General features: G+C 47.1%; 4 protein-coding genes across 4 annotated transcripts in view; all 4 read left to right on the top strand.

The window, feature by feature from the left end:
* Positions 1-23,507, top strand: part of LOC310758203 (olfactory receptor 2V1-like) — a gene marked incomplete at its 3' end in the record, with an annotated part of 192,923 nt that overhangs the window by 8,898 nt on the left and 160,518 nt on the right. The window lies entirely within an intron of this gene.
* LOC310757133 (olfactory receptor 2D3-like) overlaps positions 1-23,507 on the top strand; it is a 181,528-nt gene that overhangs the window by 3,070 nt on the left and 154,951 nt on the right. The gene's annotated exons all lie outside the window — the stretch shown is intronic.
* Positions 1-23,507, top strand: part of LOC310757281 (galectin-1-like) — a 36,540-nt gene that overhangs the window by 3,027 nt on the left and 10,006 nt on the right. The gene's annotated exons all lie outside the window — the stretch shown is intronic.
* Positions 69-21,590, top strand: LOC310758126 (olfactory receptor 2AG2-like; the record flags this gene model as incomplete). Its single annotated transcript, XM_083604061.1, has 3 exons — positions 69-1,419; positions 9,827-10,512; positions 21,323-21,590. Exons 1-3 carry the CDS (start codon positions 1,381-1,383, stop codon positions 21,588-21,590), a joined length of 993 nt encoding a protein of 330 aa, XP_083460187.1. The 5' UTR covers positions 69-1,380.

Genomic DNA, 23,507 nt, shown 5'->3' with positions numbered 1-23,507 from the left:
TCTTCTTTGGCGATCACTTGTAGCCGAGTAAGATTGTCTTCCATAAACACAATGAGTCCGTAAGTGACTGTGGAGGCCAATTCTGGATCCACACATCCTTCCACAGCGAGGACATTGGTTTCCGGGCAGGAGTTGATCATGGTGAGGGTTTGCCAAAAGTGCCTTCCTCTTAGCACATTTCTCCCTTTCGTCCTGAGTTTGAGTGTCTTCAAAGCCCATGACACCTTTAGTAAAGGCTGCTCTCCAATTGGAGCGCTTGCAGGCCAGTGTTTCCCAGTTGCCGGTGTTTATACTAATTTTTTTTTAGATTTGCCTTGAGACAGTCTTTAAACCTCACAGTTATAAGAATACAAAACAGCAACAGCAAAGGTGCACCACAAACAACGCATTACACATTCATGACTTGAATATGTGCTCCCACCACAAACACAAGGGTGTCCAGAAACAACTGGTTTCCAGGGTGAGGCTGGCTGGCTTCACCTTCTGGCACCTCAACAGGTAGCAGTTTTCTAGTCCCAGGCACAACAGCAGGTGCAGTAAAGAGGGGCTGAGGTGGCTGAAGTAGGAATCTACCTCCCAGCCAGAAAATGGTCCTATTACTGCTACTTGCCACATGTTGGGTGGCTTTGAGCATGGTCATTTCTCACTCCTCATCCCACCCCATGTAGCATGTTGCACACAGTGAGCAGGTCATCTGAACCACCCATCATGTGCACAACCTGTGAAATCCCACCACCATCATATGTGGAGAAAGCTTATGCTCATGGCAAATAAGGGAGGATAGTTCAGTCACCAGGTGCACTGGGCAGTTCAGCTTAAGGCAGAAAAAGTCAACACTAATCAAAACAAGTGCAGCCCAGGCTATTCTGCTTTCCAACTTTGGAAAGGTCCTTGCAGACATGCTTCCTGACATCTTGCCACACTAAAAATGTGCCACAGCAGAATTGGAGACCTTTGACCTGCCAAAATTGCACCTGCTCAATAAGCTACAACAGCCGGTCCACATGCAGAGTGGTTGTGTTAGCTGATCTGCAGAGATGTATTTCTTCACATCCTTAGGTGAGCATGGATTAGTTTTCTGGATTGTGCCAAGGAAAGTGCTTTTGCATGGGTTTGGGAGGAGGTGGGATGGCTGGCCCATGAAAGAACTGGAATGAAGGGCACTCTTAATGGGATGGTGAGATTCCATGTATTCTTTCCCCTTGAATCATAGGGTATGAATAGAACCACAGAACTGTAGAGTTGGAAGGGGACCATGAGGACTGAAGAAGTAGCTAGAGCTAGAGAAAGAGAGCAGTACAAGCAGCATTCAAGACACACAAAATACACACTTTAAAGGAAACACTGAAGACACTCACAGATACTTAAAGCATATTTAGGATGCTTTTCCTAAATGAAGACATCATTTCCTCCCACCATGTAGGAAAAATATAATATTTATTTATTTAAAAACTACATTTTGAATGTCTCCCAGGGAACTATTTGAAATATACTCAGAGTCGCAAAGTGATTTCATGCTCTTTATTCAGCTCATAGTGGTGAGGAGGAATGAATGAAAGTCCCCTCCAGGTATCTGCTTTATATACATTATTTACACAATGGGTTGCACATGATTGGCTAATTCCGGAATTCTACTGTAAGCCAATCAGGTTGTGGATTCACTTCTATCTGGAGCATGATTGGGTGGTTCCTGCCAACCAATCATACTGCTGCATTGTTCTAGGACCAATCAGACTGCTGCATTCTGAATCCTATTGTTCTAGGACCAATCAGACTGCTGCCTTTTGAATCCTATTGTTCTAGGACCAATCAGACTGCTGCAGTTTGGATCCTATTCAACTCAGTACATAACACCCCTCCCCTCTAAGTTCCAGTCCTGCCCGGGAGGTTGCATTCATAGTCCTCAAGGTACGCCGGTGGCCTACGTGTGCGTTGCGGCCTGGGGTGTTCCCTGGTCCGGGGTTCAGGTTCTGGCTCGTGTTCCAAGGATGCTGGCTGTGATGGGGCTGTATGGTCTGGCGCAACCGGCTCGCTCAGTCGTGGTTCTGGTTCCGGTGTCCTTTCGGCCTCACGGGTCCTCTCTGTATTTACTGATTCTGCCTCTCCTGCTTGCCCCTGCTGCTCTATGGGCCTCACTGCCCCACTGTTCCCTTGGGACTCCTCTGACCTGTCCTCCTCCTCCTGGTTTTCTCCCGGGAATCGTCGCCGTATCTGGTCGCAGTGGCGGCGCCAGCATTGCCCCCCATCTGTTAGCACCTCGTACGACACGGGGCCAGTGACCCTGGTGACTGTGGCGGGTACCCATGCAGGGCCTGCCCCAAAATTCTTTGCGTACACTGGGTCCTGGGCCTTGAAGGTCCGGGGGTTCCTGCCTTCCCCCACCACTACCTCATCCTGAGCTCTATCGGGGTGAAGGCGGTCCAATCTAATTGCAAGGCGCCGACCCATTAGTAGTTCAGCGGGGCTCCGGCCAGTCGTTGAGCTGGGGGTGCTGTGCTGTGCTAGAAGGAATGTGGCCAGGCGGTACTCCCAATCCCCTTGCGTCATGCGGCGAAGGGTGTCCTTGGTGGTCCGCACCATGCGTTCTGCTTGGCCATTGGTGGCAGGGTGGAATGGCGCCGAACGGATGTGGCGGATGGCGTTCTGCGCTGTGAAGGTTTGGAATTCTCCTGACGTAAATGCAGTCCCGTTGTCTGAGACGAGAGTGTCAGGGAGCCCGTGGGTTGCAAACAGCCTGCGTAGTACCCGGATGGCTGCGGATGTAGAAGTGGACGGTACCAGTGCGACTTCCAGCCATTTGGTGTAGGAGTCCACCACTATGAAGAATGTTTTCCCCTGAAAGGGGCCAGCGAAGTCCACATGCAGGCGTGACCATGGTGCTCGGGCGGACTCCCAGGACTGGACTGGGGCCCTTGGGGGATCTGGGCGGGATTCTTGGCAGGCCTGGCAGTGTTTGACCCAGGCCTCTATCTCTCCGTCGATCCCCGGCCACCACACATAACTCCTGGCAAGGGCCTTCATTCTTACTACCCCTGGGTGTGTCTCGTGTAGGGCTGTGAGGACCCTTTTGCGGAGGGGCTGGGGAACAACGACCCTGCTTCCCCATAACAGGCACCCCTTGTGGGCCGACAGTTCATGTTTGCGGGTTGCGTAGCCGGCGAATTCTGGCCCGGGGCTGCTGCTGGGCCATCCCCTCCACACCCAGTCCAGGACCCGGGAGATGACCCTATCTTTCTTGGAATGGTGTGCAACTTCTTGTGCCTGAATGGGGCGGTCGGGAAGCAGCTCCAGGCTCATAACCTCTTGTGCAGGTGCTGGGTCGGGGCCTGTTTCCGGTAGTGGTAGCCTGCTGAGGGCGTCCGCATGGCCCATCACCTTCCCAGGGCGGTGAATCAGTGCATACTGGTAGCTGGCAAGGAAAATTGACCACCTGAGGACACGAGGAGACAGCACTTGGGGGGTCTGCTTTTCGGGGGCAAACAAGCCAAGCAACGGCTTGTGGTCAGTCACCACGGTGAAGGGCCGCCCGTACAAGAAATCATGGAATTTTTTTACTCCCTTCACGATTGCCAGACCCTCCTTGTCGATTTGCGAGTAGTTCCGCTCGGTTGCGTTGAGTGTCTGGGAAAAGTATGCCACCGGTATCTCTCTTCCATCCGGGAGTTGGTGTCCCAGGACAGCGCCAATGCCATAGGGTGAGGCGTCGCATGCTAGCACCACCGGCAGCCTCTCGTCGAAGTGTGCCAAGACCGAGTTTGAGACAAGCAAGTCCTTGACTGCCTGGAATGCGGCCTCCTGGCGCTGGCCCCACACCCAAGGGGCCCGCTTGTCCAGGAGTCTGTGTAGGGGCTCCGCTACCGCCGCCTTGTGGGGAAGGAAGGAATGGTAAAAATTCAATAGTCCCAAGAAGGCCTGAAGTTCAGTCTTGTTCTTGGGCGCTGGGGCATCACAAATGGCCCGTACCTTGTCCCCAGTCGGGTGGACCCCTTCTGCGTCCACCATAAATCCCAGAAAGTCCACCTGAGGCACTCCTAGTAGACATTTTTCCCGCTTCACCTTGAGACCCGCCGTCTGGAAACGGTGCAGAACGGTGCGGAGGCGGTCCTCAAACTCCTCGGGTGTGGGCCCGGCAATCAACACATCATCGAAGAAGGGGGTGACACCAGGAATCCCTTTAAGGAGAGAGTCCATTAGATTCTGGAATATGCCTGGTGCCACGCTGACACCGAATTGCAGCCGCTTTACCCTGAACGCTCCTCTGTGAGTCACAATTGTCTGTGCCTCTGGGACTTCCGGGTTGGTGCCATTGTTTAATGGCGGATTCCCTCCGAGCTCCGGAGGGAATCGGCTCCGTAGCGTCTGGGTCTGGCCGCTGCGGCGAAGCGGAGACCCTTAAAATCACAGGCGCGGATGCCTGTGAACACAGAGACTCGGCGGGCACCATTTGCGCCCCCCCAATCCGCGACGGAGCCTTTTTAAAGGCTTCGGAACGGAGGCAGGGTGAGGCGTGGTGCTGAGAGTACTCCCTCGCCTACGGAGTGAAGCCGCAAGCCATTGACAGAGAGCGCCAACTTCTTCTAAGATCGATTGGATTCTAAAACATCAACCCGTGAGTAATACGGAGATTGGAACTTTAAAAAAAAAAATTTTTTTTTATTTCGGATTTGGAACGAGCGGGAAGGGGCTAAAAAGGAAGTCACCCCCCCCTCTTTGTAAACAATTTAAAGCAAAGGACTGGGCAGCTAAGGTCGAGAGAATCTGTTTTTTGTTTTTTTTTTCTAACAAAGGATCTTGACCTCACGGTTTTGACATTATAAGAAGATATTCTGGAGGATAAAAAGAATTTTGGGAGCTGAAACTACACCCCCCCCCTAGACCCGGGAACGTCCGATGAGAAAGCCTGTTGCATGGAAGATTTTGACAGCTGTCAAGTGAGCTGCTAGTCAGCTAGTTGTCAGCTGGAAATAGAGAACATTGTTTTGGCTGTTTTTGCTGGTTTATTCGTATAACTTGTTGAAAATAAGGTTGATACAAAATAACTGGACTTTTGGCTTTGAGCTGAAAGGAAGATTAAGGAATTAAATCCCCCTAGAGGGGTAACAAGGATACTACACTACAAAAATGGCTGGAGTGTCTAAATTCCAAGCAGAATTGGACAGAGCGCTGGTTCTCTTGGGAAACTTACAAGATGAATACGATGCTTTGTCTACGGAGGTATCGCTATTACACTGGACAGTAAACAACAGCTTGGAGTCTGATAAGGACTTGAAACAGGAAGTCTATTCAACTGAACAAATAAATGAAATTGAAAGTGTAGACACGATGGAGCAATATGTTGTTTTTGAAGGAAACGAAGGAGGAGCTGGAGGTTTGCAGGAGTTAAAAGAGAACTACAATATGAGGCCTGACATGATGATAAAAAAGGGCAATAAAAATTGGATGCGGAAAGCCTGGTTTGATTGGGAGTTTGGAAAATGGAGAGATCCTCTTTGGAGGAGATCTGAAGACTTGAGGATTACAAATTTGTGGAAGGTGGAAGCTGGAGCTGTGGGGGCATTTGGATTTGAAAGAAATTTGAAACAAGAGTTGGACTACCCCATAGGCTTTGCTTTTAAGCATGGAGGATTGGCTAGAAGCAACATCGATTCTGTTGGGCCGGTGCCCCTCCGAGACCTGGGGCTTAACATCAAGGTTTATCAAAGAGACCGGCAGAAAGGAACTGAGAGAGACATAAGGGCCTCGGACCTGAGATCTCCAGGCTAAATAAATAATATAAAGACTGATAGATATTGGTTGGGGACTGGAACCGGGAGAAGGGTGGGTGGAGGTTGGGAATCCAAAGGGTACATAAGGATAATTTGCATTGCTTTGTTTATTTTATATTTTGTTAGTGGCAAGGAAATTGGGTAAACCGTGGAAGGGAAATTTTGATCGACTTTAGGAAAAAGGTTTAAGAATAAGTGAATGAGGTATAAGTATTGATGTGTAATCTTAATAAGGTGAAATTGGTTTTTTCTTTTTTAAGTTAATTGAAAATAAGGTTTAAAAATAAATTGAGGAAATGGAAAAAAGAAGTAAAGTAAAATAATAGTATGCTAGAATAAATGTTTAAGTTAAGGTGAAGAAATAAGTTGAGGACTTGCTGAATTGACAATTTAAATTGGAATACAAGAAGGGGAGGTGTGAGGAGGTCTGAGAAATAAGGTTGAGGAAAATAAGTAATAGAAACTATATGTGTTTTTTCTATTTTTCTGTTTAGTTTTGAATGTGCATTTTTGTATTGTTTTTGTTTTGTTAAATTTTTTGTTTTTTGTTTGTTGTGTGTTTCTCGAAAATACCAATAAATATTAATAAAAAAAAAAAACAATTGTCTGTGCCTCTGCTGTGGCCTCATCTACTGGCAGCTGTTGATATGCTTGGGCCAGGTCCAGCTTGCCAAAAATTTTCGACCCAGCCAGGGTAGCAAGGACATGGCTGACCACTGGCACTGGGTATGCATGGGCCGTGAGGGCCTTGTTTATGGTACATTTGTAGTCTGCGCAGATGCGGACCGAACCATTAGGCTTGACGGGTGTGACGATTGGGGTTTCCCAGGGGGCATTAGGCACCGGCTCCAGCACTCCTTGCTCCACGAGTCGGTCCAATTCCTCGTCTATACGGGGTTTCAGGGCGAACGGGACCCGGCGGGCTTTGAGCCTGACCGGTCGTACAGCGGGGTCAAGCTGTAGAGCAATGGGGGGGCCCGTATACTGTCCCAATTTCCCATCGAAAACCCCTGGAAATTCCTTGCATATGGCATCCACGTCCACTTGTAAGGTAGTGTGGTTCACCCCGGTGACGGCTAGCCCCAGTGGTCCAAACCATGCCAATCCCAGTAAGCTAATGTAGGGGCCCTTGACCACAAGCAAGTCCAGTTGCCGCGTCCGCCCTCGGTATTGCACCCTGAAGGTCCCCACCCCCATTGTGGGGACCTTACGTTTCTGGAAGTCCCGGAGGGTGAATGGGGCCGGCCTGAGTTTGGGACCCCCAGTAGGACACAGTTTCCTTAAGGTCCTTGCCGAGATTATGGATAGAGTTGAACCCGTGTCAAGCTCCATGCGGCATGGGGCCCCCTCTATCTGTACCTCTACATAAATTTTCTCTACGTTGGGGTGGGGCAACTGGTATACCTGGAAGTCCGTGAGCTCCGTCGAGTTGCCTTGGTGCGTTGGGCCCCGGGACCTGGGGCTCTTGGATTGATCATCTGATGCCTGGCGTCGGGTGGGCCGAGCCCGACACACCCGGGCGATGTGTCCCAATTTTCTGCACTGCCTGCACTCTGCGTTGCGGAAACGGCAGGTCCTCCTCTCGTGACTTTCTCCACAGCTTGCGCAGTTCCCTCCTTCTCGTCGAGGCAGCTGTGGTATGTGGGCTGCTTGAGTGCGCTGCTGTACTCGGTGCACCTCCTCCCTGTTGGGTCCCGAGTCGTCGGTGAGGTCTTCGTGGTGGACCCTCGGTTGGGACGGCTGGCTCGGCCGTGCCTCTTGCGTCGACCTCTCGGCAGCTTCCGTTGCCAGGGCCTCCTCCAGAGCAACTTGGAACGTTAGGTTCTTCTTAGCGTAGAGGCGTCGTTGCAGCTTCTCATCCTTCAGGCCACCGACGAGGCGGTCACGAAGCATGTTCTCCAGCTCTGAGAAGTTGCAGAACCGGGCAGCTTGGCGGAGAGAGGTCACAAACCCAGTTATGGTTTCCCCAGGGGCTTGCCGCTTTGCGTAGAAGGCATTTCGACGAGCCACCACTGAGGGCTGCGGCGAAAAGTGCCCCTTCAGCTGTTCCATTATTGTTTTGTATGGAACAGTAGCAACGTCTTCAGGTGCAAGGAGAGCCCGGGCGATTTCAAACGTCTCCTCTCCGCAGACGCTGAAGAATATTGCCCTCTTCTTGGCGTCTTCTTCATCGGTGACCCCTTTGGCTTCTAGGAGGAAGGTGAAACGGGAGGCGTACGCTTCCCAGTCTCCAGATGCTGGGTTGAACGGTGAGAAGCTGTTGTCGGTTGCCATTCTGAGTTCCTTGCGTCCCGGAGCTGAAGCCTGGATACACGGTGCGAGGCAGCGGTGCGGCAGGTGGCGGTGCTGCGGTGCTGTGTGTGGCAGTCAGCTCAGCGGGATCCCATCCTCGTCGCCAGTGAAATATACTCAGAGTCGCAAAGTGATTTCATGCTCTTTATTCAGCTCATAGTGGTGAGGAGGAATGAATGAAAGTCCCCTCCAGGTATCTGCTTTATATACATTATTTACACAATGGGTTGCACATGATTGGCTAATTCCGGAATTCTACTGTAAGCCAATCAGGTTGTGGATTCACTTCTATCTGGAGCATGATTAGGTGGTTCCTGCCAACCAATCATACTGCTGCATTGTTCTAGGACCAATCAGACTGCTGCATTCTGAATCCTATTGTTCTAGGACCAATCAGACTGCTGCCTTTTGAATCCTATTGTTCTAGGACCAATCAGACTGCTGCAGTTTGGATCCTATTCAACTCAGTACATAACACTATTGTTACTGGAAGTTAAGAAGGTGGGACCGAGGAGGTCACATGGGTGTGGTCAAAGGCGTGGTCACAAAAACACTGCTGTTGTATAAGTATTTAGTGCCTAACTAAACCAAAAAGTGTCTAACCGTGGCTTAGAAGCAGTCCCTCCTTAGAAGCAGTTTGTAGTGTGACAGGTAATGTCACAATAGCCACACATTACTCAGAAGTAAGGTAAAGGTGAAGGGAGCCCTGACCATTAGGTCCAGTCGTGGCCGACTCTGGGGTTGCGGTGCTCATCTTGCTTTATTGGCCGAGGGAGCCGGCGTACAGCTTCCGGGTCATGTGGCCAGCATGACTAAGCCGCTTCTGGCGAACCAGAGCAGTGCACGGAAACGCCATTTACCTCCCCGCCAGAGCGGTACCTATTTATCTGCTTTTACTTTGATGTGCTTTCGAACTGCTAAGTGGGCAGGAGCAGGGACTGAGCAACGGGAGCTCACTCCGTCGTGGGGATTTGAACCACCGACCTTCTGATCAGCAAGCCCTAGGCTCTGTGGTTTAGAACCTTGTCTAACCTTGGCTTAGAAGCAGTCCCTCCTGTCACAGTTTGTAGTGTGACAGGTAATGTCACAATAGCCACACATTACTCAGAAGTAAGCCCCACTAAATTCCTTGGGGATGGTCCCCAGATGGGAGTGGAGCCTAAAAGGTACCACACAGAACTTGTACACACAATAGCTTCATGCATATGTTGTGTGGAGGCTGGTTCATGAGGGCTGCTCTGTCAACCTCAGTCAGTCCTCAGTCAGATCCAACCTGCCAGTTTTGCTACTTCTTCCAGGCCAGTGGCAACATCCTGCTCTTTAGGCTCTGTGTTGTCCTTGTGAAATTCACCAGAGAGGAGGGAGATGGGGACAGAATGAGAACGAGTTGGCTCTGCCTATCATTGACTCTGGTTCTGCTACCCTCCATCTCCCTACTTTCCACTCTACCAATCCCATCACTGGCTTTGAGTCCAGACCAGAGCTTCTTGGCCATATGCCTCAGAGCTGCACCCATAGGAGAACTCTGGGTCAACAGACACTGCCTGAATCACATCTCCTGTCTTGGTACCTGTGGAATTCCAACAGCACCAATTCTCTTTTTTGTTGTTACAGAACATTAATAGTCAAATTAACATTGTATGGACTTCTTTGAGCTTTTCTTTTAATAGCCATGTAGCTAAAGCATTGGCCAAAGCTTGAAGGTTTTCTGTTTTGTTTGTTGGGTGTGGCTATTTCCTTCTTCACAAACGTTGCCCTTTTGTCTTCAGGTCAAAGGGATCATGGGAAATGAGGATGCCACATCATGGACAGAGTTTCTTCTTGTGGGCCTTGTGCGTCTGAGGACACCCAACGTCTTCTTTGGTGCAATTCTTCTCATGGTTTTTGTTGCTTTGCTGGGAAATGGTCTCCTCCTGATCCTAATCCAAAGAGACTCCTCCCTTCACGCCCCAATGTATTTTTTCCTCAGCCAACTGGCCTGCATAGATCTGGGCCAAATCCTCGTTATTGTCCCTAAAATGTCTGCAAACTTTTTAGCTCACAGAAACACCATCTCGCTCGGCGGTTGTGTGGCACAGATTTTCCTCACATTGACCGGGGGAGGCGCAGAATGCCTGGTCCTGGCCGCCATGTCTTACGACAGGTACGTGGCCATCTGCAGGCCCTTGCAGTACCCCATCCTCATGCGGAGAACAACCTGCCTCATATTGACGGCTGGGATCTGGTCTTTGTCAACGCTTTCCATCATGCCCATTGCGATCTTTGTCCAGTCTCTGCCTTACTGTGGGTCAAATGTGATTGAGCATTATGTTTGTGATTTCCCAGCTTTACTGAAGTTGTCCTGTGCCGACACCTCTGCCTTTGAAAAACTGGTGTATTTTGATGATGTGGTCATACTTCTCCTCCCTATCTCAGTCATCGTTGCCTCTTACATCACCATCCTTGTGCAAGTGGAGTAGCCGCATGTACATGCTGGGTCCCAAGGCACCTAAGGCACAAAACCAAACCACCGCGGTCAGGATGAGACAGACAGTTCTTCTCATGAGGACCGGATATTGGAGGGGCTTGCAGATTGCCACGTACCTGTCATAGGACATTACTGCAAGGATTAGGCATGAGCAGTACGAAAAATATCTGGGCTGAGCACCCAGTCAGTGAAATGGTGTTCTTCTCCCTTAAAAAGTCCACAAGCATTTTAGGGCCGATGGCGAGAGTTTGAGAAATATCCATGACAGACAACTGACCAAGGAAAAAATACATTGGGGAATGGAGGCCAGAGTCCACGTGGATCAGGTAGAGGAGGAGGCTGTTTTCAGAGAGGACCATGATGAACATCATGACAAACAGAGTCATGATGACACTGGGTGATTTCGATTGGCTCAAAAAACCCATACGAATGAATTCTGACCAAGATGTTGTGTTGTTCTTTTCCAGGACCTCTTGAGTTGGCTTGCTTGAATCTGAAGAGACAAGGAGAGACAATGATAGGGAAGGTAGTCCTTGAGTGCTGCCATTTTATTCTTACTATTTTCATTGAATGTCATTCTTTCTTTTTCTAAGAGAAGCAATGGGGTAGTAAAGTCTTCAATGGGAGTTCCAGAGAGGAGATTGCAGCCACCTTACTCCTCCTCCAGTCCTACTGCTGCAGTGCTGCTTTGAACTAAGCCATGGTTTGGCTTAGCATCCCAACCCAGACTCATGCTGTAAACCCACTTAACAAACCTTGGCTACAGACTGGGCTCTCTTTGGTCTGAATGGCATGCTAAACCAAACTATGACTTAGCTCACAGCACCATGGCAGGAGGAGGAGTGGGGAAGGAGCAAAGTGGTTGCAATCTCATCTCTGGGAGCCCTAGTGCTTTCGCTGACCCATGGTTTGGCTTAGCGTTGCACGTGAACTAGCTCATTGAGTGGAATTATGAATTAAGTAAATGCCTGTCATCCCCAGGGCCTTTTTTCCCCAGCTGGAACTCACTGGAACTCCATTCTGGCACCTGCCATTGCCATTCTAAGAGAATGAGGGAGGCGTTCGTGGTGAGTTCTGGCACCTCTTTTTCTAAAAAATTGGTACTGTTCATTCCATTCTAAACAAAGGAGCCCAGTGTGTGGTGTTATTTAATTCAAGCAAACATGATTCAGAAGAAATGCAATCTGTTGTCCCAGTTAACAGTCAGTGAATCAAGTAGTCCCCCCCTGACAGGTGCATTTATTACAGCCATAATAGCAAGAGCCCTTTTCACATCTTCCGGATGTAGTGAGGTTCCCAACTGTGAGAGGCGAGCCCTGCAAATGCAGGTGTGAAAGTTATTTGCACATTATTATGATGATTATTTATTAAATTTGTATACCGCCCTATACCCGTCAATCTGAGGACAGTTCACAACATGAAATTACAATGTAAAAACACAAAATAATAATAAAAATATAGGATCCTGCTTCCCTCCCCCATTCTCTATTACACACAAATTTTAAGTGTGAAGAGGACTATTAAATGCCGTCCTACCTTGACTTACCTCAGGGGAGAAGGACCTGTGGCCCTCCAGTTTTCTAGCAAATGGCCAGGGATGATGGGAAGTACAATCTGTCAGTATCTGGAGGGACAATCCTAGTTTATATAAAAGAAACGTAGGCTATGCATTCCTCGATAAACAAATGAGAAAATGTTTGCGCAACTCATTTCATTAGCACAGAACACAAAACAACCACCTCAAATCATCTGTTTTGTTTTTACTGCTGGATTACAGGTGTAAAAGGTGTACCTGTATCATTGTGAATCCTTAAGGTGGCAATGGGAGAATCCCACATTTCAATATCTCCCGAAAACGGAGATGGTCTTTGTTATTTGATGGCACTTTGGTGCTTAATCTCTGTTTTGGAGATATTGCTCAATTCTAGACAGCTTTTGTTGGTTAAAAAAAGCAGGCTCTGCTTCCATCATCCAAGGGAAAGTCTCTCATTCTGTAGGGAAAACAGTCCCAAGACTTCAATTAAATGGCTGATAGGAGAAGCAAAACGGCTCTGAATCAGTTTTTCACCGGCAGGTGCCCAGCAGTTCTACACACCAGCCCTTCTAACAACTTGCAGGTCAGTTTCTAAAAAGGAGGGTGGGGTGGAGCTTGCTTTTTTGTTGCAACTACTTGTACATTTTTAGAATTCACTTTCTGTGTACAGTCATACCTCATGTTATGTTTGCTTCATGTTATGTTCTTTCAGGTTATGTCCTGCTGCGACCAGGAAGTACCAGAAAGGGTTACTTCTGGGTTTTGCCACTCAAGCATGAGCAGAAGTACTAAATCGTGCTTCACGCATGTACCGAAGCGCCAAATCGCGCCGTGCACCTGCGCAGATAAGGGGCTTCAGGTTGCGCTCTTTTCATGTTGCGAATGGGCCTCCGGAATGGATCCTGTTCGCAACCAGAGGTACCACTGTAATTGCTTTGTTTTAGCTGAGATGCACAGTGGTGTGGCATCTTTATCATATTCTTAGTTTCTTTTTAGGAAATTTTACTGTTGTATTTTTGTTGCTTTTATGTAAACTGTGCAGATATTTTATTACATAAAGCAGTAAAAAATGTGATAAATAAACAGCATCTGAGAAACATGCTTATGGCTCATGCAACTCCTTATGTCCGGCTTGTGGGATTCCAAGATGCATTGGGGTGGCCACTGAAAACAGGATGGTGGACGAGATGGGGCTTTGGTGTGATCCATCGGGGTTCTTGGAATCTTTAGGGTCCATGGATCATGGAGTGGAAACTTATCCATAGCTTCGTTAAGTAGCTGCCCGTCCTTGTTTGGTAATAAATCATTTCATGCCAGGAGATGACCAGAAGGAAAAAAACAAACCTGGAAGAAGAGGGGGATAAGACCTCCAACTTTGTTGAGTGGTGTTAGCATAGACTCAGGCAACTAGGCTTGAAAAAAGTTGAAATATCTTAGAAAAGAAAAACCAAGTTACTGGTGGGAGTCAGTCAGTGTGGTGTGTGTTGGATATGTCCATAAATGTATACATGCATGGATTGCAAGTGTGCTGTGCGTTTGTAGGGTGTGTGGTGTGTTTGTGGAATGCCAGCTATGGCCACCCCCACTTTGACCACGCCCAGTTGAATGCAGTCCTTGGGGTGGTGGAGAGTCTTATTCTCACACTGCCCAACACCTGAGCACGGAACACATGACTCTTCCACTGTTTTGTTGTTCAGTAGATGGGTAGGAAGAGAAGAAGAAGAGTTTGGATCTGATATTCCGCTTTGTCACTACCCGAAGGAGTCTCAAAGCGGCCAACAATCTCCTTCTCCCTTCCTCCCCCACAACAAACACTCTGTGAGGTGAGTGAGGCTGAGAGACTTCAGAGAAGAGTGACTGGCCCAAGGTCACCCAGCAGCTGCATGTGGAGGAGCGGGGATGCAAACCCGGTTCACCAGATTACGAGTCTACCGCTCTTAACCACTACACCACACTGGCTCATTAATTAGGAACATTAATTATCATCACCATCCTCAATATTATGCCCCTATCTGGACAGGGATAGCCTAACTACTGTTGTCTATGCTCTGGTAACCTCAATGTCAGGCTGGAGCCATGAAGTGAACAGCAGCAGCTGCCGGACTTGGACGGCAGCCCAGGGGACGAAGGGAGGTTTGTCATGGGAAGATCAGAGGAAAGGACAGGGGGAGAGTTCACAGCCCAGAGAAACACAGGACTTAGCAGACCATAGCTTGTCCGAACCAGTTTGCAAACCTCTCAGCATGCAAGAACGCAGAAGAGGAGGGATACAAGAAAAGGGGAAATTGACATCACAGAAACGATGGAAGAGATTTGTTTTCACGCGTAGTTTCCAGAGGAAGAGGAACAACGCTGAGGATTTAGTTCAGTCATCATCAGGGTAGCCATAAGTCACGGGGGCAGAGCGCTCCGGACAAGTGGCATGTTTTTTCTGGAATAAAACAAACTTTTAATTGACTGTACGTGTACGTGTACGTGTCTTGCTGCCGCTACAGTCAAGGTTAGATTACTGCAATGCGTTATACGTAGGGCTGCCTCTGAAGACGGTTCAGAAACTTCAGCTAGTGCAGAATTCAGTAGCCAGGTTGCTCACTGGAGCAAGACGGTTTGAGTATATCACACTGATCCTGGTCTGACTGCACTGGCTACCAATTAGTTTCTGGACCCAATTCAAAGGTGTTGGTTTTGACCCATAAAGCCTTAAATGGCTCAGGACCGCAATACCTCAAGGACTGCCTCTTTCCATATGAGCCTACCCGCACCCTGAGATCATCTTCTGAGGCCCTCCTTCATGTGCCTCCTCCTTGAGAGGTCCGGAGGGTGGCAAGACGAGAATGGGGCCTTCTCTGCAGTGGCTCCCCATCTGCGGAATGCTCTCCCCAGGGAAGTTCACCTGTGGCCTTCATTATACACCTTTAGGTGTCAGGCAAAAATGATCCTTTTAAACCAGGCCTTTGGTCGATCTAATTTACATCCTGATGTCAGCTTTGCCTTTGAGCCACTGCCCCCGTCTGGGCTCAACCTCTTCAGCCCCGACTGGGCCAGGCGAGCTGGAAAAGCACTTCCAGAGATCTTCCGCGCAGGAAGCAGCTCTAAGAGCTGTGGACTCACAGCTCAGAGCTGTGAGCACCAAACTCACTTCCAGTAGTCAGCGGAGCACAGCAGAGCATGAATCACTCGAACGACAGCTTCTGTAGAATAACTTCTTTTATTTTCTACAGCTACTATACAAACTATCTACAGACTAAATGGAGACGCTGGACTGCACTGAGTGTTACAGCTGCATAGGCAGCGACCTTATCTATACACAGATAATACTCTGACACCCTCTTTGAAGTCAGGCTGGAGCGGAAGAAGCAATGAGCAAAATCCGCCCCCTCCTTTCTGAAACATCAGCAGATTCTTGCAATGGGAGGGGTGAAATATCCTCACCTATGCACTTTTAAAATTGGTTTTTTTGGGGGGGTAGTTGTTTTCGTTTTTTACAGTGGTACCTCGGGTTACATAGGCTTCAGGTTACGGAATCCGCTAACCCAGAAATATTACCTCAGGTTAGGAACTTTGCTTCAGGATGAGAACAGAAATTGTGCTCCGGCGGCGCGGCGGCAGCAGGAGGCCCCATTAGCTAAAGTGGTGCTTCAGGTTAAGAACAGTTTCAGGTCAAGTACAGACCTCTGGAACGAATTAAGTACTTAACCCGAGGTACCACTGTATTATGTATTTTGTGGTTTTATATATCAATAACTAACTAAATAAATACAACAAAATATTATCAAATACGGTCCAGGAAATTGACAGCATTTCAGACTGTGAGTGGTAAGAAGTTTTCACTTTTGAACTGCATTAAAGTTTGGTAACAATTAAAATCTTGGACTCGTGGCCAATTTCCCTCAGGTTGGAGCTGGCTGAGCATTTCTCCACAGAGATTTGAATGTTTGAATGTTTCAAAATTAAAAGGCAGATATATTTTTCCTGCCTCTAGAAACGGAGCCAGTGGGGCTAAGCAAACATTTCGCTGTAAATGTAGGTTAGGAAATGTTGCTTTTTCAGGGAGTATGAATTGGTTTTGTTTAGGGTTTAGAATTCAAAAACTTAAGTATGTCAAAAGGAAGCAAAGGCATAAGAACCTCTGTAGCGATGACATCCACCCTCTGCTTTTGAATATAAAAATATTTTCAGCGTATCTCATTAATTTAAAATGACAGGTCTCCCCCCCTCCCCGAAGAATGTAGTGCAAAGCATTTTTGAAGTAGAAGAAGAGTTGACTTGTAACCCAATTTAATTGGATCACAGCGCATAGTTTGATCAGCCAAAGAGAAATGAGGAACAATATTTAATTAATTCAGCTGGAGCAACAAAATGTTTCAAAGGAGCATTTGCAACTAAATTCCTTTTTTAAAGCCTACCCTTTCCTCTCCTACTCAACAGCACCAGCCAACACAGGTATGTAATTCTTAACTTTTGCAGAGGCCATACTTTATTTGGGTGGTATCCAACTTAGTCCTACTCAGAGAAAACCCACTGAAATTAACACACCTAAATGAATCATGTCCAGTAATTACAATGGGTCAACTTGGAGAAGGACTACCATCGGATGCAATTTTTTGCAATGTGATGTTCCATAATGTTCATTCATGATAACATCCACTTTCTTATACACAAAAAGTCTATCATAGAAGAGCAAATTGAATCAGAAAATGTATGTATGTACAGGAATGCTTATGAACAGTGTATTCCGTTCTCATGCTTGGGCTGAGTTTGGGCAGAATGCAGAGCTTTGTGTATCTGTAAAAGCATTATAAAGCTTTGAAATATGATCCATTTGGGGCATTCATTCATTACTTCTTTCGTCCAACCTTTCATTTATACTCCTGTACAGGCTGCTAGATGGGACGCGGGTGGCGCTGTGGGTTAAACCACAGAGCCTAGGACTTGCCGATCAGAAGGTCAGTGGTTCGAATCCCCGCGACGGGGTGAGCTCCCGTTGCTCAGTCCCTGCTCCTGCCAACCTAGCAGTTCAAAAGCACACCAAAGTGCAAGTAGATAAATAGGTACCGCTCTGGCGGGAAGGTAAACGGCGTTTCCGTGCGCTGCTCTGGTTCGCCAGAAGCGGCTTAGTCATGCTGGCCACATGACCCGGAAGCTGTACGCCGGCTCCCTCGGCCAATAAAGCGAGATGAGCGCCGCAACCCCAGAGTCAGCCACGACTGGACCTAAGGGTGAGGGGTCCCTTTACCTTTACCTCTACAGGCTGCTAGGCAGGTCAGAGTGAGGCAGGGTTAAGGTTAACCAATATGATGGCTTCCAGAAGTTGTAGGGGCTCAAACTTCCATTGTCCGTGAACATTGGCCATGCTGTCTAGAGATGATGGAAATTGGAGTACAATTCCCGGGATCACATTCACCCGGTGCTATACCAGCTGCACTGGCTCCCGGTGGATCAGGTTTAAGGTGCTGGTTTTAACCTTTAAAGCCCTTAACGGTCTAGGACCCTCGTACCTACGGGACCGCCTCTCCTGGTATGTCCCACAGAGGAACTTACGGTCTTCAAACAAAAACATCTTGGAGATCCCAGGCCACAGGGAGGTTAGGCTGGCCTCAACCAGAGCCAGGGCTTTTTTGGCGGTGGCCCCGATCTGGTAGAACGCTCTGTCACAAGAGACTAGGGCCCTGCGGGACTTGGCATCTTTCGGCAGGGCCTGCAAGACAGAGCTGTTCCACCAGGCCTTTGGCCAAGGCACAGCCTGACCCCCTCCTTTGGCAATCCTCACAGAACTCTAGCCCAATGGTTGCCATTAATCTGATTTGAATTGATTTTATAATGAAATGATTTTAGAATGTTGTATCATTTTAAAGTTGTTAGCCGCTCTGAGCCTGGCTTCGGCTGGGGAGGGCGGGATATAAATAAAATTTTATTATTATTCATTATTATTACAACAACAACCTCTGGAAGAGAGGGCACTACCGTTTTACGAAAGGCTACATCTCAACTAGGGACGCAGGTGGCGCTGTGGTCTAAACCACAGAGTCTAGGGCTTGCCGATCAGAAGGTTGGCAGTTCGAATCCCCGTGACAGGTGAGCTCCTGTTGTTCAGTCCCAGCTCCTGCCAACCTAGCAGTTTGAAAGCATGTCAAAGTGCAAGTAGATAAATAGTTACCGCTCCAGCTAGAAGGTAAACGGCGTTTCCGTGTGCTCTGGTTTGCCAGAAGTGGCTTAGTCATGCTGGCGACATGAAGCGGAAGCTGTACGCCGGCTCCCTCGGCCAATAAAGCGAGATGAGCGCTGCAACCCAGAGTCAGCCACAACTGGACCTAATGGTCAGGGGTCCCTTTACCTTTACCTTTACATCCCAACTATTGGCTGTTTCAGAAGAGGGCATTAGGGCTGGATTAATCTCATGTACTTCACTCTCTTTCTCCTCCTAAAACAGAGGGTTGGTAGGGCTTTGAGGAACTCTTCCAAAATTCCTCCTGGATTTGGGAGTTCCACATGACCGAGTCTTCTTTCCAAAACAGAATAAATGGGAATTAGATTTGCCTGCCACTCCGGCCAACTTTCCCATTCACATGCATTCATTAATGAAACACTGCCAGAAAAAAAAAAGGGTGTGCGTTCGTGTCCTGGCATTGTACATTCAGTTGCATCATTACCATTTTTGTGACTTTTCATTGCCTCGTAGGATGCAGGGATGGGGAGAATTTATATTCTGTTTGCACATAAAGGCAAATCTACCTATTCCGCACTCTTCAGAAACCAAAAGCACAGCCATCCTTTGACTTCACACTACATCTGAATTTTGCAATTCACTTCTCTGGTTAAATACTGTTTGCATACACACATAAACTAGAGTTAATGCATATATTAGTGAGAATGTATTATATTAACAGAAATTGCCTTGTAGAAATGTTTGCATTAGGCAAAATTGTATACACAAAGATGGGTATTGGGAGAAATTTGCATTAGAATGCTGCTGAAATTTCACTGGGCCTTTAAAAATAAACAAACTACAAAGTCTAATGGAAATGGGGAGAAGTGAATTTAAAGCTGGCCGGAGTGTGGGGGTTGGTGGAGAAGAGAGATTTCCCCATTCCTAGCGGTATAACACATGTATGGATCTGTATAATAATAAACCACTACATTTAAAAAATAATCATTCAATCATACACAGGATCTCATCAAAATTGTGCTTGTGTGTTTTATCTACCATGCATACCTGTACTGTATTCTTCTGTTTGGAAGTTAATTTAATAAATTGTCCTAGTTAAGCCAGAAATCAGTCGGAGAGGAAGCATGGAGCAGACCAGGTAAAATAATCATGGAGTAGCATGTTTGATGTTTTAATATGTTTTTAATATCTGTTGGGAGCCGCCCAGAGTGGCTGGGGAAACCCAGCCAGAAGGGTGGGGTTTAAATAAACTATTATTATTATTATTATTATTATTATTATTATTATTGAAATCTTCTCATGCCTAAGAATATAGCTGCAGTCACGGAAACAAGCTATTAGACTGACGTGCCTGCCCATATATTATTATTAGTGATGCTTTTGTAACCCTTAATTCCAAACTAGACTTCTAAGTGGCTCACGGTTATTAAAATATTATTGGTAGCATCGTATAGTTACCAAACTTTATTTCATAAAATTTATATACTACTTAATTGCAAAGAAAAATCCCCCCAAAATCAACAAGGTTTACAAAAAGAATAAACCAGTGAAATAGTTAGTAAAAACCATTAAAACACTGAGGAAATTAAAACCAGCAATAAACTAAAGACACAGCAGCATTCCAGATAGGCTTGTCTAAACAAAAACAAAAATGTTTTTAGCAAGCACCAAAAAGAGCACAATAGAGTTTCCAAGTCCTGCCCATTGAGCATTTCTCCTGATTTCTTTGCACAATGATCAGAAGGAGATTTTACAAAATCTGCTACTTGTTGAGTAATAATAGTAATAATTTATTATTTATACCCCACCCATCTGGTTGGGTTTCCACAGCCACGCCGGGCGGCTCCCAACAGAATATTAAAAACATAACAAAACAGCAAACTTTAAAAACTTCCCTAAACAGGGTTGCCTTCAGATGTCTTCTAAAAGTCAGATAGTTGTTTATCTCCTTGACATCTGATGGGAGGGTCACTTCAAAGGTAGCCCCACGTAGAGCGCATTGCAGTAGTCCAAATGGGAGATATCCAGAGCATGCACCACTCTGGCAAGACAGTCCACGGGCAGGTCGGGTCTCAGCATTCATTCTGATTTGTTTTGCAGGGAGGTTATACAACATTGCCTCGAGCAATGTTAAGTGGCACTTTCAAGAGCATTTCCCCATCGTTAGGGTGAAGGGAAGAGTGGGTTTGTTTCATAACAGTGCTAAGTTGGTCCTCTTTAATTCCCAACCTGAACTAGCTGACTAAATCCCACCTGGAAGCTCTCAGAGATTCTTCTAACACACTGTATTTTAAACTGCTCTATCATTGTTGTTTATGTTGTGCAAAGAATGGATGAACAGTAACTCTACAATTATGAACAGCGTTTCCCACATGCTTTTTCTTTGTGTTTTCAAGCGAAATCCTGGCAAATGAATGAGGAATGGGAGAAGGAAATATTACATCCTGGACGGTTTTCCTTCTTGTCGGGCTTCAGCACCAGAGGTCACCCAGGGTTTTTCTTGGTCTGATGCTTTTCATGTTTGTAATAGCTCTGGTGGGAAACGGACTCCTTCTTTTCCTAATGAGAACGGACTCTGGCCTGCAGACGCCAATGTACTTCTTCCTCAGCCAACTAGCCTTCATGGACCTCTGCCAGGTTCTCTCGATTGTTCCTTCCATGACAGTGAATTTTGTAACCCAGAGATATGACACTTCACTCTGTGGGTGTGTCATCCAGATTGCTGTCACGCTGACACTGGGCGGAGCAGAATGCCTGATCCTGGCTATCATGTCCTATGATAGGTATGTGGCTATTTGCAGGCCCTTGCAATATCCAATCCTCATGAGAGGGGAAATCTGCTATCTGCTGTCAGTAGCGGCCTGGTGTTGGTCTTCTGTGCAGGCCCTAACCTCTTCCGTTTATGTTCTGCCTCTTCCCTACTGCAAATCCAATGTGATCAAGCATTACATGTGTGATTATCCAGCCCTTGTTCAGTTGTCCTGCTCTGACAATTCTGCCTTCAATAAAGTCACATATTTTGGGGATTTCCTAGTTTTTCTCATCCCCATCTCAGTCATCCTGGCTTCCTACATAGCCATTTTCCTTCAAGTCCTCAGAGCACACACCTCTGGAAGTGGCCATAAAGCCCTGGGGACCTGCTTGTCTCATTTGTGTGTGGTGGGGATCTTCTACGGATCGGCCATTTTGATGTACATGACCCCTGCGTCCTCCTACACACCAGAGAAGTCCATGGTTATCATAGCCTTTTGCACCATGGTCCCTGCCATAACGAACCCTTTTATATACAGCCTGAGGAACCGGGACGTGTTGGCGGCATTGAGAAAACTCCGTGCAAAATGTGCAGTGCTTAAAATTATTTGTTAGATAAACATATCGGCAGGTTCTGGAGGAGCCAGCGAAATCCACTTCCGGAAATACAATGGAAGGTTATGAAGAAGGACAGAAGCAATGTCTGTTTATAGACTGTCCATACTAGTCCCCCTCAGCCCCCATCCTGCCTCCTTGGCTACTCTGAAGAATCCACCTCATGCAATAGCCAAACCAATGTGATCAGTTTCCACCTCTTTATTCCACCCCCACCTTATTTGCAGTGCCTTCCTTGTTTCCTGTGCCTTTGCTGTGCTAGTGTTTGAAGTCTAGATAAGTGTCACACTTGACACTTGAACACTTTGGGTGACCTTTCGGTTCACCTTTGGGTGGGGAAGTGCCTTTGCGGGCACCATTCTGAGCCTTTTTCAGCTTGGTTGGGAAGTCAGTCATTTAATGATATCTAATTTGCTGCTTACCATGTTGTTGGAAATGAAACACTGGTCCAAAGACTGGGGTCCTGGGACCCTTAAAATAAAACCTGAACAAAATTGGTGAAGCAGCAAAATGTTTCTAGATACATACTTGCAAGGATGGGTGTCCAAAAACAGGCACACCCAACCATTTAGTAAAACACACATTTTTATCACAAGTTCCTCCCCTGTCCTCCACTGGCTGGAGGCTCGCCCCTGTTGACATCTCCTATCCCTCTAAATCCAGGGACCATCACTCTTAATTGTTGTTGTTGTTTAGTCGTTTAGTCGTGTCCGACTCTTCGTGACCCCATGGACCAGAGTACGCCAGGCACTCCTGTCTTCCACTGCCTCCCGCAGTTTGGTCAGACTCATGCTGGTAGCTTCGAGAACACTGTCCAACCATCTCGTCCTCTGTCGTCCCCTTCTCCTTGTGCCCTCCATCTTTCCCAACATCAGGGTCTTTTCCAGGGAGTCTTCTCTTCTCATAAGGTGGCCAAAGTATTGGAGCCTCAGCTTCAGGATCTGTCCTTCCAGTGAGCACTCAGGGCGGATTTCCTTCAGAATGGAGGAATTACTCCTAATTACTTTTACTCAAATAAGGCAGTGTGTTCCTATGCTTTCACACATCTGCTCAAGCGATAAAGCCACACCCCAACCACCCCTTTGGCATGCATGAGATATGCCCTGCCCAAGCTTGCTGAGGTGTCCCGATAAACCACAGCCTAACAGCAATCTGCCCTGTTTTGGGGCATTCTATCCACAAGCCAGTAAAGATAAGCCTCTAAGTGAGTCCGTGGTTTCTTAGCTGTTGCAGCCATCTACTCAGATGCTGTAACTGTTTGAGGCCTTATGACCTCTTATGATTTTATGAAAAGGCGACATTTTTATTCCTTACACATGTGCACCTACCAATGCCCAGAGTTTTCAAAGATTTTCTGCAAGCATGTGCCTGTGTAATTCTAGCGCCATGCCCTCCTTCTCAGAAGCTCCTACACAGCAGAGAAGTCCATCATTATCATAGCCTTTTACACTATGGTTCCTGCCGTAACGAACCCTTTCATATACAGCCTGAGGAACCGGGACATGTTGGCGGCATTGAGAAAACTCCATGCAAAATGTGCAGTGCTTAAAATTATTTGTTAGGTAAATAAATTGGCAGGTCCTGGAAGGTCAGTCATTTAATGATATCTAATCTGCTGTTTACCATGTGCACCTACCAATGCTCAGAGTTTTCAGAGATTTTCTGCAAGCATGTACTTGTGTAATTCTAGCGCCACGCTCTCCTTCTCAGAAGCCGCTTTTGACTCAAGTTTCATACTCTCCATAATGTCTGACACAATGAGCACTAAGAAATGGCAAGTTTTCTCTTTTTACCTATGACGTAGGAGCAGTAAATATTGATGATTACATGGAAACACAAAAACTTGTTCCTCGTAAGTGTAATTCTTATTTATTTGGATAGGTAGGATGGTCATTCTACATTCACAATTAGCAAGGG

Source organism: Podarcis filfolensis (genome assembly GCF_964270895.1).
Source record: "Podarcis filfolensis genome assembly, chromosome: 2".
NCBI classification, from domain to species: domain Eukaryota; kingdom Metazoa; phylum Chordata; class Lepidosauria; order Squamata; family Lacertidae; genus Podarcis; species Podarcis filfolensis.
This window is presented reverse-complemented; position numbering and strand designations above follow the sequence as displayed.